The sequence below is a fragment of the Eurytemora carolleeae genome, unplaced genomic scaffold (assembly GCF_000591075.1).
Source record: "Eurytemora carolleeae unplaced genomic scaffold, Eaff_2.0 scaffold1679, whole genome shotgun sequence".
NCBI lineage: Eukaryota > Metazoa > Arthropoda > Copepoda > Calanoida > Temoridae > Eurytemora > Eurytemora carolleeae.
The window spans coordinates 1-16,790 of NW_019397865.1; the positions used below are offsets into that span (position 1 = coordinate 1).

Consider the following 16,790-nt stretch of genomic DNA (forward strand, 5'->3'; position numbering starts at 1 on the left):
AACTCGCCATTTCTTTCTATCTCTTGAATTTTGAGAATTCATATTTTTAAATTTAAATCCTAACCACGTTATAAATCAAAAAGAAGGGAAATTAAAAAATGTTGGAATTTATATTAAATTATTTGAATTTATATATTCGGTTAAAATTATGGTTTGAAGGTTAACTTCCAACTTTCAAATACATTTTTTTATTTTTAGAAAGTAGACTTTTTACAAAATCACTTTATTTAGACGGAAAAATAGATTTTCTTGTTGATCATTACCTCTCCTCTCACTTTCCATTTAAAAGGAAATTCTGAGATGGCGTAGAGCCAAAATGTTACTGTAAAAAAAGTATATGGCTGTTAAGGGTAAAAATACAATTTTAGAGGATAAGTTATCTACAATTAAAAAGTTGGCAAGATAGCCCCAATTTTATCCCCCCCCCCCCTCAGTTTGGTGGAGGTCTGAGGGGTATTTCCTTAGTTTTTAGATTGATAATGAATGTATTAAAACCCCACCAGGACCTGAAATATATATTAGTTTTTAGATTGATAATGAATGTATTAAAACCCCACCAGGACCTGAAATATATATTAGTTTTTAGATTGATAATGAATGTATTAAAACCCCACCAGGACCTGAAATGCCCGGGATATCATAAAGTTAAATGCACAGAGGGAGGGAACAATATTCATATCCCCCCACACTTATAAAACTTAGCAAAAGACTGAGCGAAAGGCTGGCAAGACACTTTTATTAAACTTATATTTTTCCCCTGTCAATTTTACCTGACATATTTGTTACTCTATGCAATTAACAAAACAAATAAAAAGTTTATCAAAATTAAAAATTGTTTGGTGCTGTATTAAAATTTAAAATGTCATTTTACGATATAACTTTTTAGATTCTGATTAGAACATAAATAGGTTTGGCATACAATTTTTGCCACAGCCTTTACAGGTTAAATTTTTCACTTATTGGCACAGTTCACACTGGTATGGCTCATTTATCAGTATTATTGATTGTAGTTTTATTTTATAAATTATTCACTTTGAATCTAACTTATAATCATCTTGGTTCTAACTGAAATTAAAATATTTTATATTGGATAGTACACTTGTACTTGAACACAGTTCTGAAATATTGTTGAGTTTGTATACTGCAGTTTCGTATTGCTGAGCCCGAAATTTAATACAGGGTATCGTCATGAAACCCAGTATAAGAAACCCGGTTTTATAAATGGGGCTAGGCAATTTTGTAGATCCCAATATTTTTGTTAAGAAATATTTTTTGTGGTCTCTGTATATTCTCTTAATGTTTTCTAGAATCTTTAATCAAAATCTACCCAAATATTTAGACCCCCAAAAGGAAACTCGGGAGTTTCGTTCATCGATGCTCTCTTAAATTTCCGGCTCCGGGGGTTTCGTCGAAGGTTGAGTACGGGCAGCAGGGGCGTAGTTAGAAATTTGTCCAGGGGGCTTAACTTCATAAAGCACAAAAGTTTTAGGGAAATGCTTGAATTTATGCTTTTATAATATGCTTTATGTAAAATTTTAACAAGAAAAGAAGTTGATCAATTGAATGAAATACTACTTTTGGGGAGGGATGGTAATTAACAATCAGGGCACTAATTACTCAATGGGAAGGATGGTAATTAACACTCAGGGCACTAATTACTCCATGGGAGGGATGGTAACAACACTTGGGACAATAATGACTCCATCGGAGGGATGGTAGTTAACACCCAGGACACTACTTACTTCATTGAAGGGATGTTAATTAAAACTCAGAACACTAAAAACTCCATCAGAGTGTAATTATTATCCCTCCGATGGAGTAATTAGTGTTCTGAGTGTTAATTACCATCCCTCTGATAGATTTGTTAGTGTCCTTAGTGTTAATTACCATACCTCTGGTAAAGTAATTAGTGTTATGAGTGCTAATTACCCTCCCTCTGATGGAGTAATTAGTGTCCTCAGTAATAATTAGTATTTTTCCAGTATAGAGATTAGTGTCCTCAGTGTTAATTAACATCCCTCTGATGGAGTGATTAGTGTTTTGAGTGTTAATTACCACCCCTCCGGTGGAGTAATTAGTGTTTTGAGTGATATGTACCATCCCTCCAGTGGAGTAATTGGTGTTCTGAGTGTTAATTATCATCCCTCCGATAAAGTAATTAGTGTCCCGAGTGTTAATTATTATCCCTCTAGTGGAGTAATTATTGTTCTGAGTGTTAATTATCATCCCTCCGATGAAGTAATTAGTGTCCTGAGTGTTAATTATCATCCCTCCGATGAAGTAATTAGTGTCCTGAGTGTTAATTATTATCCCTCCAGTGGAGTAATTATTGTTCTGAGAGTTAATTACCATCTATTATGTGAAGTAATTATAGTTCTCAGTTTTAATTACCATCCCTCCGATGGAATAACTAGTGTCCCAAGTGTTGATTAACATCCCTTTGGTGGAGTTATTAGTGTCCTGAGTGCTAATCACCATCCCTGTGATAGAATAATATGCATTGAATGGTATAAAAATTCCCTCCTGCAGGAAAACAATTTCCCTCCAATGGCCTCTGTTTCAGGGACTCAATATGCTGCTGAAAACTTCTATTTCTCCAAGCGGAGATAAAAATTTGGGGCTCGGAGATACTTAGAGAATTAGTGAGAGGCATGGAGATGGTTTTGCAGGCTTGGAGGTCATTCTGCGTATCAGAAGGCTCAGGGGCTCATTGTGTGGCTCTGCACTCCCTCCCTCGCATGCCCCTCTCAAAAGGGCCGAAATGTCTCTTTAAGCCATGGTGGTATGAGTTTGCCAAGGTAAAATAATAAGATTAAACTTTTTTGGTGTTTACCCTGTTGGTTTTCAAATCAAAATAACCCCTAGCTATTAATTACTTTTACATTTTGAAAAACTTTTCCTTTTTATTCTGATCCCTTACAGTGCAGCTTGCTCTGTGTTGTACAATGTACATCATCCCCACGTAATATCCCCCCACACTTATAAAACTTAGCAAAAGACTGAGCGAAAGGCTGGCAAGACACTTTTATTAAACTTATATTTTTCCCCTGTCAATTTTACATGTTGTGCTGAGATTTTGAAAATATTTTATCTTCTAGTACATGTGTTGCTACTTATTGCACTAGAATTGTATGCTTAAAAACTATTGAAACCTTTTTAAAATCAAAGTACAATTAGACATATAAAAGTATGATTCAATTTACGATTGTAAAATTTTGGCTATTACAGTGAACAGCATTGCAAACTGCAATATTTGTATATTTGTTTATTTTCATAATTTATTCTTGTTTAGGTTCTTGCATTTGTTGGTTGTGTGGCAGCTGAGGCTAGCCTGGGATATGGAGGAGCGTATCATCCCTATGGAGGATACAGCTATACCCACAGAAGCCCCCAAGGACTATCTGGATATGGATATGGACATGGAATCGGCAAGAGGTCTGCTGATGCTGAGCCAAGTCTTGGTTATGGAGGAGCCTACCATCCTTATGGAGGATCCAGCTATACCTACAGAAGTGTCCAGGGACTTACCGCATACAACACCGGATATGGATATGGACATGGACTCTACAAGCGTGAGGCTGAGCCCAGCTACTATGGATATGGTCCAGCTCTTGCTTACCATTCATATGGTGGTGTCAGCTATGAAGCTAGAAGCCCCCAGGGTCTTTCCGGATACTATGGTCATGGAATTGGTAAGAGATCTGCTGATGCTTCATATGGGTATGGTTACAATGGACCTAGCTCTGCTAGCGTGAGAGTCAATGTTGACCACCCTTACAGCTACAATCCTAGCTCATACACTTATGGTTATGACATCCACTCTATTGGAAAGAGGTCCGCTGAGCCTTCTTACTATGGAGGATATGGTTATGGTGGAAACTCTTATGTTTCTGAGTCTCGACCTCTGTACACATATGGATATGGAATCAACCATGTTGGCAAGAGGTCTGCTGAGCCTTCTTATTACACCCCTTATTCTTATGGATCCAGCTACCAGCATGTGTCAAGACCCTATTCTAACTATGGAGTCAATGTCTACCACGGCTAGAGTTTCAAGACTGAATCAAATCAAATTATGTGACCAAATGTTAACTCATTGATGAAATAAAAACTATTAGGTCTTTCTAAGTTTTAGAAGGGAAACTTTTACATATTTCGTTCATTTTAAGCTTTTGATTATTTTTAAAAACTATAAAAAAAATATAAAACAGAAAATATTTGGTTTTCCATTCTGCATAAAAAGCAGAGTTTGTACTGTGTATATCATGCTAAGAATAATACACCAACCAATCTTTATCCCATATAATAGTCCGAAAACCTTTTCTAAGTCATCCAGCAACACCACAAGAGCTTTTGTTTATACAAAATTTCTTCAATTTCTGCCTCTGCAATATTTTTAAGATACAGAGTTTATTTGGGTTTTCAATCCATTTGTTGGAGTTTATGGAAATGAAAAAAATGGTATAGAGATAAAAAAGTGTTTTCGGTAGAATGAACAGAATGACCATGTTGTTGAGCCACAAATCGTGAAGGTTTTCACGTTCTTCCATGTGTTTCAAGACTAAAACAAATCAATTTATGTGACAAAAAAATTTTAAATTGTTTTATAGAATAAAATATTTTGAATGATCTGAAAAAGGTTCATAACTAAAGCTTATCAATTCAATCTCTTCGTTTATGATTGAATATTTTTTTAAATAGCTGGAGAAGGGGTTCATTTCCTTAGAAATACTTTTTTTCTCCTGCTTTTATAATGTAAATGGTCTCCAAACCACATAAATTTCACTAATAGGGGATCAGTCCCGTTTTGCCTCATAAAGCCTGTATTTTTACAATACAGCTTGCTTTGGCTAGTTGAAAACTTGAAATTCGGCCCGGTACATGAACTGAACTGGTACGTGTACAGTGAAATAGACATGAAAATTAAAAAAAAACTGAACTTATAGACGCAACAGATAGAAGTAAGATTAGTAGCGATCAAAAGCGCTTATTTATCGCATTAAGCCTATACCCCCTTTCATTTTTCGCGAACACTCCCTTTAATAGTAAGGTGTGAGAATACATTTTTGATGAAACTTGATTTAATTTTCGAACATATTCCTATTTTTAAAAATGTAAAGCACTTTAGCTCATTTTGCATTTTGGAACCTTTCGAGACATCTCTCAAATTCAAAACGATATGTCAACTTTCAAGCATTTACACAAAACACAATTTTTGTTAAGGAAAAATTCAAACAAAATAAAAAATAATAAAATACTGTTGTTTCTTTAATAATTAGATTTACGATATTAAAATATTATATAATCTCAATATCAGTTTGTTCTTACAAAAATATTTAACTATAAATGCAGGAAATTGGCTATTTATAATGCCGGAAAATCAATTATCTTTATTCTCTTATTTACCAAATAATAATGTGGAAACCTATATTCTAGAAATATTTCACCAGTTTATTTATTCTTTTAAGATAATCTTGTTTGTGATTTTTTGTTTAGAACTGAAGATTATGCTGATGCGCGCAAAATGTGCCCACCCCCCTTCATAAATGCTCTCGTACGCCCCTGTTAGAATAACAGAGGCAAAATTATTCCAAAGGTTTGCAGAGTAGGTTTTCTAAAGATATAAAAAAGTAACATCTTTTTCCTCTTAGAGTAAAACTATTTTATATGTTACTTGTTAGCATGTAATTAATATGTTTTAACAGTAATAAAATTGCAAAATAGATCCTATTTTTTTACAGATCTTAATATTTAATGTAAAATTAATAACTATAATGAAGGACATAAAACTAGGTGAAAGCTGAAAGATAGGAAATGAAGGCTTTATTTATGATAAAGTTTGTTAATGCCAAAAATGAGTGGAAAATTCAAATCAAACCCAAAACAATGGCTTATAGTTCTGACTCCTCGGTTTTTCTAAAAATGAAGGTTCAAATTAGTTTTGAAAATCTAAAGCGAAACAAATCGTATATTTTATCCCTATTAAAAACCTTTGTAACAACAACAATCTACGCTGAAAACTGAATTAGCTTAAACATGTTGATCAGTAAAAATAAAATAAAGTAAGAAGTTTACAATGAAAAGTTATATTTGGCAATGTTTTTTTCTTCTTCTCAATTAAATCTATTGAGCTTTTGTGTCGGATACATACAATCATGACTACTTGATCTTGATATTTACTGTGGACACTTTTAATTTCGGAATTAATGCTTAATCTCCGTAATTTAGTTATTCCTTCAGGGAACAATGACCTTGAGGGATATCGAAATTTTTTTTACTCAAGATTAACAAAAGCTTGAAATGAAGCATTGATCTCGATATCCAAAATACAAGCTGTTCCCACCTCAGGTTGGGTATAAATTGATTTTTACATTATAATACAAATTCTTTGTCACCTACATATTGATTAAATTTTATTGGTAAAATTAGACTCAGATTAAAACGCTTGAAGTATATATGCATATTTATACTATTAGCGTGCATATACAAACAAAATACAACTTTTATTTGCCCTTGTTAGTCTTAGTTGTATTTTTAAATCTTCTGAAGAGTATTTTGACAGCAGATCCCAAATTTTTCAAAATACCTCTTCCTTGGTGACTTAATATTGCATGCTTATTTTAGTTATGAATGTTATAATTTACACTACATGTCAGTCTCACACCTTTATCATTTTCCAATACTGGGTATTCACAGCTTCTGCCTGTAAATACAGGGTTTCACCATTCTGGCAGGAAACCAAGCCAAAAGAACGCAAAGGGTTGCCGAAAATACTTCAATAAATTTCCACTGAGGATTTTACATAATTTTTTGCAGAAACTGTTTTGTTCAAAAATGAATTTGTTTAAATAAACAGACCCCGTAGTTTGCATATTTGCTTGCTCATTTCATCTTGTGCGAAATTACGTGCAAAAAATTTACACATGCAAGGGGGTGCAAAACCTTCACAATTTGTGGCTCAACGACAATCTAAACTATTAAAAACTCTATTTTTATCTCTTTACCATTTTTTTCATTTCCATTGACTCCAACATGCTGAAATCTTTAGACCTTTTACAAATGGATTGAAAAACCAAATAAAACTCTGTATATTATACAAATATTGCAGAGACAGCAAACCCTGAAGAAATTTTGTATAAAACAAAAATTAAGCTCTTGTGATGTTGCTGAATGACTTAGAAAAGGTTTTCGGACTATTATATGGGTAAAGATTGATTGGTGTATTATTCTTAACATGATATACACAGTACAAACTTTGCTTTGGAAAACCAAATATTTTCTGTTTTATATTGTTTAAAGTTTTTTGAAAATAATTAAAAGTTTAAAATAAACAGAATATGTAAAAGTTTCCCTTTTAAAACTTAGAAATACCTAATAGTTTTTATTTCATCAATGAGTTAACATTTGGTCACATAATTTGATTTGATTCAGTCTTGAAACTCTAGCCGTGGTAGACATTGACTCCATAGTTAGAATAGGGTCTTGACACATGCTGGTAGCTGGATCCATAAGAATAAGGGGTGTAATAAGAAGGCTCAGCAGACCTCTTGCCAACATGGTTGATTCCATATCCATATGTGTACAGAGGTCGAGACTCAGAAACATAAGAGTTTCCACCATAACCATATCCTCCATAGTAAGAAGGCTCAGCCTCGCGCTTGTAGAGTCCATGTCCATATCCATATCCGGTGTTGTATGCGGTAAGTCCCTGGACACTTCTGTAGGTATAGCTGGATCCTCCATAAGGATGGTAGGCTCCTCCATAACCAAGACTTGGCTCAGCATCAGCAGACCTCTTGCCGATTCCATGTCCATATCCATATCCGGATAGTCCTTGGGGGCTTCTGGCTTCATAGCTGGTAGCTCCATATCCATGATAAGCAATAGCAGGATATCCATATCCATAGGCATCAGCCTCACGCTTGCCGATTCCATGTCCATATCCATATCCAGATAGTCCTTGGGGGCTTCTGTGGGTATAGCTGTATCCTCCATAGGGATGATACGCTCCTCCATATCCCAGGCTAGCCTCAGCTGCCACACAACCAACAAATGCAAGAACCTATAAAATATAAATTAAGTCTTTGCCACAAACTATGATTTTCTAATCTCTATATCTTTGGAGCCTAATGTCGTAGACCTTAGATATTTCAAATTATGATTTCTGTTAGACCAAATTATCTAACTTTGAAATATCAAAGGTTTACACCATCATGTTACAAAGATATAGGGATGATGCAAAAATTCCTTTGCAACTAAATTTCATTTTCTATCCTTACCGCTACAATCTTAGCTGCCATGGTGTTCTACCAAGCTCAGTTAGAAGAATGATACTGTTTCAGCTCCTACTCTCAGCTTATATAGGAAAATTCAAGTTCATGTGCTCTGACATTTAAGTTCTTATGTTCTGCTCAGTAGAATGTGATAGGGCAGATACACTCGTGTAATATTTTTTATATATAGAAAACTAAATCATATTTTAGTTTAATTTTATCCTCAATTTTAAAATTGTACATTGGGACTTTTGTAAACATTAAAATTCAACTATCTTTTAAGCTTTAACGTAAAATTTATTTTAAAATATTAATTAAATAATTGCTTGGTTCCAAAAAAAATGAGAGTTAGAAAACAAATATTTTTATTTAAAACTTTTTTATATTTATTTAGCAGACATTTGATTTGTTCAAATTATCTTATTACTTCAAGTTGTGGAAGAAAATAACGATGGAATATTAAGTCTACCTTTCAAAAGTACTTTTAACTGTCGATATTAATAAATAGGTACATTCTGGAGAGGGTGACCAGTGACTACGGTATTTTTCCTGTCTTAATATGTATTCTGAATATAGAAAAGAAGTTTTGATGTCTATTTCATGCTTCTTGTAAAAGTTGAAAAATTGTTTGACAATCAATAGCATCATAACTATTTACAACAAAAAAAATTAAAGTTTACAATATTCATAAGAAACTATCTTAAAATTTAAAAAAGGGGTTTTAGAACATAAGTCGCTATTTTTGTCTTCTGCACATGTTGAAGACTTGAGATACTCAGTTTTTTAGCTCTAAGGTTAGGGTAAATAGTTAAAGTTTATTTATTATGCAGTGTGTTTGAGTTACCTCGGATTGAATTAAATTACATTCAACAATTTGTAAAAGATTAAACCCCTTGTTAATGTTATGAACTCGTAGTATATTTGTCTAAAGACCACCTTTATTATTATGAGTCCTAATGGTTGAACTTTGGTAATTTCTTTTTCATAANGAAAAAGAGGGGGGGGACTCTCAAGTACAACGAGTGGGTGATTGAAAGGTTAAGGATAATCATTTACGGTTCATTGAGATATAATGAGACACACATTTTCATTATATCTAGAGTTCTAGTTCTAGTTCTAGTTCTAGTTCTAGCTCTAGTTCTAGTTCTAGTTCTAGTTCTTGTTCTGGTTCTTCATAGTTCTAGCTCTCTAATTCTTTTTCTGGTTCTAGTTCTAATTTCAGTTCTAGTTCCAGTTCTAGTTCTGGTTCAAGTTCTTGCTTTGATTCTAGTTCTAGTTCCGGTTCTAGTACTAGTTCTAGCTCTAGTTCTCTTGTTCTTATTCCGGTTCTAGTTCTAGTTCTAGTTAGTTCTAGTTTTAGTTCTCTACTTATTGTTCTGGTTTCAGTTCTAGTTCTTATTCAAGTTCTAATTCTGGTTCTGGTTTAGTTCTTGTTCTGGTTCTAGTTCTTATTCAAGTTCTAATTCTGGTTCTGGTTCAGTTCTTGTTCTGGTTCTAGTTTTTGTTCTCGTTCTAGTTCTATTTTTGGTTCTAGTTCTATTTCTAGTTCTGGTTGTAGTTCTTGTTTTGGTTCTGAATCCAGTTCTTGTTCTACTTCTTGTCCTAGTTCTAGTTTTGATTCTAGTTCTAGTTCTGGTTTTAGTATTAATTCTAGTTTTAATTTTGGTTCTAGTTCTGGTTCTAGTTATAGTCTTAGTTTCAGTACTAATTCTAATTATAGTTTTAGTTTTAGTCCTAGTTCTATTGCTATTTCTAGTTCTAGTTTTAGTTTTAGTCCTAGTTCTAGTTCTGGTTTTAGTTCTAGTTCTGGTTCTAGTTCTAGTCCTAGTACTAGTTCTAGTTCTAGTTCTAGTTTTAGCTTTAGTCCTAGTTCTAGTTCTAGTTCTAGTTTTAGTTTTAATCCTAGTTCTAGTTCTGGTTCTAGTTCTTGTTCTAGTTCTAGTTTTAGTTCTTTCTCACTATTGTTCTGGTGCCATGTTTCTGGTTCTGGTTCTGGTTCTAGTTCTGTTTCTATTCTTGTTTCTATTCTAGCTCTAATTCAATATCCGCACAAAAAGTGTACAATGTAGAAATTCTAAATTGATTTTGTTCACTTTGAATGTTTGGTATGGAAAGAGTGTAAATTAAGATAAATTGTTTGATAAATTATCTCATATTGAGGCTGCCCTAACTAAGGGTTGGTTAGTTATGTAGTTAGTTAAAGATGTATATGATATGTTTTAATTTTTTAGAGATAAAGGCCAGTGAAAAGCTTTCGGGACACCCTTTTATATTTTCTATTAAATTATAAATTATCAGTTAGATACATATATTATTATTATAGAAACTCGTCGGGCATCGATAATCAGATGTTAGATTGGCTATTTGGATAGTTGGTTCGTTTGTTTAGTTGGTTCATTGGTTAGTTGCTTCATTGGTTCATTGACTAGGCTTCTCAACTTAGACATAAAGTTGCAAATATACAGGTAAACGGATATATTTCAAACCTACAAAAAATAATACAGACATAGTAAAATAAATGTTGATGTATAAACGTTTATGAATGTTTTATTATATTGCTTACTATTTAGCTGTGTAAGGATGATTAAGGAGTGATTAAGGTTCGGAGGGTTTGATTTTGGAATACTTCTGAAAATATAAACCTGGTTGTTTTAAGTGTAATTACTATGGAGTGCAAAGTTATTTGTGGATTTGATTATTCACTTTGTTAAAACATTTCATTTTATGGTGTTTTACTTTTGTCGGAGTACTGAGAAATTGCCAGGGTATTGTTTTAATTTGGATTTTCTCTGAGAGGAGGGGTTGGGAATGAAGAGATTTAAAACGAGAAAAAAAGGAAACATAAATCATGGAATTGAGTGTAAATTGGAATATGGAATTGATTGATTGAAATGTGATTGATCAATTGACAGGAATGGGAAGGAGAGGATAGGAGTATATATTAGGGTACATATGTAAATTAATATTACTATTTAAGAACAAAATATATTAATTGCATTACATTAATTTGTCATAAATAAGTTGTCATTAAATAATGATAGAGTTCTTGATAATCGGCATGTAAATTAAGATTCTAATTTGAACTGATTTGAGACTTGAGGTTGGATTATTAAATAAAGAAATTGAAATTGTTGTATTGTTGGATAAATAAACAAAATTAATAATAAAAAAAAGTTAAATTGATGTAACATGGAAAAGTTGACCGATGGTTTATGACAATTAATCAGCAAATATAGAGCTCACGACGGTTGGAACATGATTTCAGATCAATCCGAGTGAAGTTTGGGGACGAATTCCTGCGGGATCTGAGATTAACATTTTCTTTTCCTCTTTTATTGATGTCAAATTAAGTAAATAAATATAAATTAATGATTTCAAATAAAGGATAAACTTTGTAAAAAATTGAGATAAGTTTGAGAATTAGGGTGTTTGAAATTGTATTTTAGATTAAACCTTGGGAATAAATTAAAATTTTTTTTGGTAACATATTAAAAGGAATTAGAAGAATTTTTTTCTGAGGAAAATTAAGAAATGTAAAATATTTATAAGTGGAAACCAGGCTGTAACTGGAATCAATGAGCTCTATTGCTTGTTGTCTGAGTATTCTGTGTAGAATTCGTCTTCAACTTCTCAGAGCTGAGTTCCTGCTTTAAGAGCAAAGGTCTCTGCTGCTCTATCTTCTGTGTGGCCGCGAATCTGCTCCCGAGGCTGTGGTTCTCTACTCCAATGAAGGAGTACAGCTGGTTGATGGCGATGCTCCGTTCTCCTACTTCTTTCATTGTAGCCCCAAACATGTCTCCGTTCTTTCTTCAGAGAAGGTCTTGAACCCTGGCAGCTGAGATTTCATGCCGGTATATGGGTTCATTCTCAATGTCCCCCACCTGTTGGAACCGATCCTTGTTCTTTCCAGGTGATGGTGGGTCTCCTTTTGTTCCAGGTGATGGTGGGTCTCCTTTTGGTGTATTCCTGTTTTCAGAGAGAGTTGAAGTGGTTGAGGACAATTTTCCACCTCAAGATTTGATGTTGAACTGGTAGGGTAGGAGTATCAGGTGTGGTTGAAGGATCTGGTTTGGTTGGAGGCTCAGGTTTGTTCAATGGATCTGATTTGGTTGTAGGATCTGGAATGGCAGAAGAATCTGGGTCAGTTGAAGGATAAGGCTTGGTTGAAGGGTCTGGTTTTTTGAAGGATTGGGTTCAGTTGACGGATCTGGTTCAGTTGGAGGATCTGGTTTGGTTGAATGATCTGGTTCAATTGGAGGATCTGGTCCGGTTGACAAATCTGGTTTGGAAGAAAGATCTGGTTTAATTGGAGGATCAGGTGCGGTTGAAGGATCTGGTTTGGTTAAATGATCAGGTTTGGTTGGAGGGTCTGGTTTAGTTGAAGGATCTGGTTTGGTTAAATGATCAGGTTTGGTTGGAGGGTCTGGTTTAATTGAAGGATATGGATCAGTTGCAGAATCTGGTTCTGTTGAAGGATCAGGCTTGGTTGAAATGTCTGGTTTGGCTGGAGGATCTAGTTCGATTGGAGGATCAGGTGGGGTTGGAGGATCTGGTTTGGTTGAAGGATTGGGTTAAGTTGACGGATCTGTTTTGGTTGGAGGATCAGGTTTGGTTGAATGAAGGGGTACAGTTAAAGGATCTAGTTTGGTTGAAGAATCTGGTTCGATTGGAGGACCTGGTTTGATTGGTTAAAGGATCTGGTTCAGTTATAGATCTGGTTTTGTTGAAGGATCTGGTTTTTTTGAAGGATCTGGTCCAGTTGAAGGATCTGGATTGGTAGGAGATCTGGTTTGGTTGAAGGATCTGGATCAGTTGCAGAATCTGGTTCTGTTGAAGGATCAGGCTTGGGTGAAGGATCTGGTTCGATTGNACAATAATTCTATTTAATTGGATTTAGGATAGGATTTGTTAGACATGTTGTCATATTAATCTTTTTATCAAATAAAATGAAGAATATAAATTTGTTCTTAACCAAAATGCTTTAAAAGTGCAAAACTGAAACTGAAATTGAAAAGTCATAATACATTTTAAATTTAAGTTTAATTAAATGTCTTTTTAATTTATCATTTATGTTATTTCATAAAGAACCACATTAATTTTTAATTCTTTATTATAAATACAGGTTAACTAACATCTATTACATGCAAGTATTTTTTTGACAAAATTATTTGTTTTGGTTTACAAGTAATTAACAGAAGAGTAAATATATTAGCTGATTTATCAACTATCGTAAAGCAATAATCAGCTGAATTCTGTGGACTCAACAATCAGATAATTTTTGGCAGCATTTTTAAAAATTTCAAATAAAGTTTTTGTATCCACCATTAGCAGAAAAATAGATTATCAAAATTAATCCTCAAACAAAGACAAATTTAATGATTATTTTTGCTGAAAATATGGTCAACATAGTGGAATGAATGGCAAATTTTGCAACTGAAAATCTTTTTTAGTTTGAATTTATCCCAATCAATAATGTCGCTTCAATGAATTGAAAATAAAAATTAAGGTTAAATTACAAAAAAATAAATTAATCTTTATCTCGAACTTTTTGATAAGATTAGTGTATTGAAAGTAAAATTAACTATCACAGTAGGCAAAAAACAACCATAGTTAAATATTATAAATTTAATCAATTTAAGAAGTTTTATAATCATCGTCTGAAAATTTAATCTTTTTTTAGGTTTTTAATAAATTTTGTTTATTAAGATTATTAAAGGAATATTAGTCTTTGCCACAACCTTAAATTTTCTAATCCCTATATATTTGCAACCTGATGGTGTAAACTTTTGATATTTCAAACTTAGATTATTTGATTTAACAAAATTCATTTCTTTCTTTTTTAAAAGAGTTAAAAATCTAGAACAAACAAACATTCTAACAAAATTGTTTTTGATGATTTTTCAAGACTGTGCAAAGAGGTAATAATCCATCAGTTAAACTGTCTCCGTGGAAGGAAAAACAAGGTTTACTAGAAAATCTTTTTGTAGCAAAAACATTACGAGTTGGGAGATATAAAAGACGTTATTTAATGGAGGGTCATTAATTCATTCATTCAGACACAGACTTAAATCAAAATAAACATCTAGCAGGATCTTTTTAAATGTTATCTATTCTCCGCTTTGCCTTTTGTAGTTTTAGCTTGATAGCAATAGAATTTCACGAGTAAAATATTGTAGAAACTATAATATGAACAATTTTGAAATCAGATTTTTTTCTGCTAGCATTGAAATTGATCTTAGAATAACTGTGAACATAAGTTTCTTAATTCTAAATTAAAGAAAGAGTTATGAAACTGGTGGTAACCAATAAATTGTATATATCTGGATAATCAATAGATCGACTCTGCTTTTGGTGCCACGCAAGCAAGACAGCGCCTAACCAAGTCGATAAAAGAAATCAATTTGTTTGTGTTTGTGATTTTAGTCAAGTTTGGCATAGGTACCGACCAAATTCAAGTCTATTAACCTTTTAATCGTCTAGTGCATTTTTTGATTTTTTTTTTTTAATGGAAGCCGTTAGTTTCGGAATTTGGAACTGCTTTTAAATTGAAATATTTTATTCTAATTAATAGAATATAGCCCATTGGTGTAATAGGTTTTATATTATTGGGACTGGAGGTTATGTCTAATAGCTATAGGTCTTCTACATGGCAACTACACCCATGACCCAACATCTTTCTCTATACAGGCAGCAACCTCTTGACGACCAAGTAGACGAACTATGTTCAGTAAATCAGTCAAAGCAGCCTAAACAAGTAAAATATAGAAAAAAATGAGTTCTTAAATTACGTTATCAATTAATTGATGAAACGTGGAGTAGATACCCTTTTTTATTTCTAATTCTTTGACTGGATAAAATTTGTGTTTGAAAGCCCCGTCTGATCTTATAGTTTAGAATTATTGTGATAATTCTGGGTTCCCTTGGGATTGGAAGAGGGTTTCCCATTAAATTATGGATAAAGCAACTGCTTGCTGATATTGAATCAATATCTTCTTATACAAGGATACAGGAGGATACTAAAGAGATGAAGAAAAGGGGAGAGAATAAGGAGAGGAGAAAAAAGACGAAAAAACTGAAATGCAGGGGCGGAAATAAATACTCTGTTTTATTGTAAAAGGGCAAAAGTGAAAAGGAAACAGGAGGAAAATTTATTTAATATTAGAATGAAGGGAAGTATTTAGAGAAGTTGAAAGGATAGATAAAAGAAAAAAAGGAAGTTTGATAATGCAAAAGGCCCGGGGGCAAGGAGATCTTTATTTTGAAGTATGAGAATTATTACAAACTAATGTGAAAGAGAAAGGCATGAAGTAGAAAGGTTAGAAGAAGACACGCAAAAGTTGGGGGAGGACCAAACATGGAAAATGAGGAAAAAAGGGGAAGAAAGGAAAAATTAAGAAAGTAAGGAGAAAGAAAGGAACCGAGGGAAGATAAGAAGAATAAAAGGGAAAGAAGGGAAGAAGGAAGAGAGGAATGTGGGGAGAGAGTTATTTAAATCCTTAATCTTCTGATGAAGGGAGGAACGAACCCGGAAAAGAAATAGTTTTCAGAAATCCTAATTGTTCCTGGAGCAACGGAACCCTGAAACCAACTATAGGAAACATTTTCAAGGAATCCTTCAAACAAAATATATCATGAAAACATTTTGTAACAAGTTTTTATTTTTCACGGTTAACTATACAAATACGTGAATCTGACAATACATATATATATATATATTTGTTAATGATATTCCCCTTGAGAAAACAGTGTTTAACAATAGTAACATATCCCTATCGCCCCCCCCCCCCCATCTTAGTTAGAATACAATATCTGATGTCATCTGACTTAGAGTCTGAAACTTAAGATGTATGACTAGGAAACCTAGTTTTGGAAACCAGTTTGTATTGATGGCCGAAAAAAAGAAAAGGCGGCCCAATATATTAACAAACGCGTTTTTTTCCAACAATTAAGTTAAATTATAGTTTCTCCGAATTAATATTGTTTTTACTATAAAACTGCATTTTCTCTGCTGTTCTTTTTAAAGTTTCGGTTCTGCGAATAGATTCGGCCTTGACAAAAAAAATTAGAAAATAAATAAAGATTTTTCTAATTTCAGCTAAAAAAAACTGAGTAAGTAATGTGATGAAACCGGTAAGAATATCAATAAAATAAATTACTTTTTATGAAAAAAATTGGTATGAGGAATGAGGACATGAAACCATAGATAAATAAATAAACATAGATAGCTTATGTACGCAAGATCACCAAGAATTGTACAGTCCACGAACTCATACTTCTAGGGGTCAAAGTGTACTTCAATGATAAGCGGGGTGGTTTGGTGTTTTAATGGATTTCATAACAGAGTGTAAAATAACTCCGGGAATGGAACTATTTGAACAACAATATTTCACTGAGCAATATATCATATTGACGAGAACTGAAGAAGGACATGAGAAGGACTAAACTAACTTATATTTCTTTTTACAGAACTCATGTACACCACAAGTACTCAATGACATAAGAACAGCCAATGTTCAC

At 33.2% G+C, this 16,790-nt stretch overlaps 3 protein-coding genes across 4 annotated transcripts in view; 1 reads left to right on the forward strand and 2 right to left on the reverse strand.

Moving 5' to 3' along the window:
* Nucleotides 1-3,292: 3,292 nt before the first annotated feature.
* Nucleotides 3,293-4,048, forward strand: LOC111716149 (prisilkin-39; the record flags this gene model as incomplete). The annotated part of the gene is made up of 1 exon (XM_023491577.1): nucleotides 3,293-4,048. A coding segment is annotated over one exon (756 nt), but the record flags the coding sequence as incomplete, so codon positions are not given.
* A 3,318-nt stretch (nucleotides 4,049-7,366) lies between these two features.
* On the reverse strand, nucleotides 7,367-8,385 carry LOC111716152 (shematrin-like protein 1). 2 transcript variants are annotated; one of them, XM_023491580.1, is made up of 3 exons: nucleotides 8,280-8,385; nucleotides 7,936-8,062; nucleotides 7,367-7,809 (listed from the first exon to the last, which is right to left on the reverse strand). In XM_023491580.1, exons 1-3 carry the CDS (start codon nucleotides 8,298-8,300, stop codon nucleotides 7,442-7,444), a joined length of 516 nt encoding a protein of 171 aa, XP_023347348.1. In that variant the 5' UTR covers nucleotides 8,301-8,385; the 3' UTR covers nucleotides 7,367-7,441. The 2 variants fall into 2 exon arrangements, with proteins under 2 accessions (XP_023347348.1, XP_023347347.1); XM_023491579.1 differs by having other exon boundaries at nucleotides 7,367-8,062.
* Nucleotides 8,386-14,766: 6,381 nt separating this feature from the next.
* LOC111716150 (netrin receptor UNC5C) overlaps nucleotides 14,767-16,790 on the reverse strand; it is a 41,073-nt gene continuing 39,049 nt past the window's right edge. The window contains exon 28 of the mRNA XM_023491578.1: nucleotides 14,767-15,019. Coding sequence (XP_023347346.1) covers nucleotides 14,927-15,019 — 93 coding nt within the window. The 3' untranslated portion in view covers nucleotides 14,767-14,926. The remainder of the gene's footprint in view (nucleotides 15,020-16,790) is intronic.

Excerpts from the sequence above, each read along its gene's own strand:
- LOC111716152 (XM_023491579.1), bottom strand. The coding sequence starts at position 8,300 with ATGGCAGCTAAGATTGTAGCG. Across the intron at positions 8,063-8,279 it reads TGGCAGCTAAGATTGTAGCG|GTTCTTGCATTTGTTGGTTG; the intron begins GTAAGGATAGAA and ends TATATTTTATAG.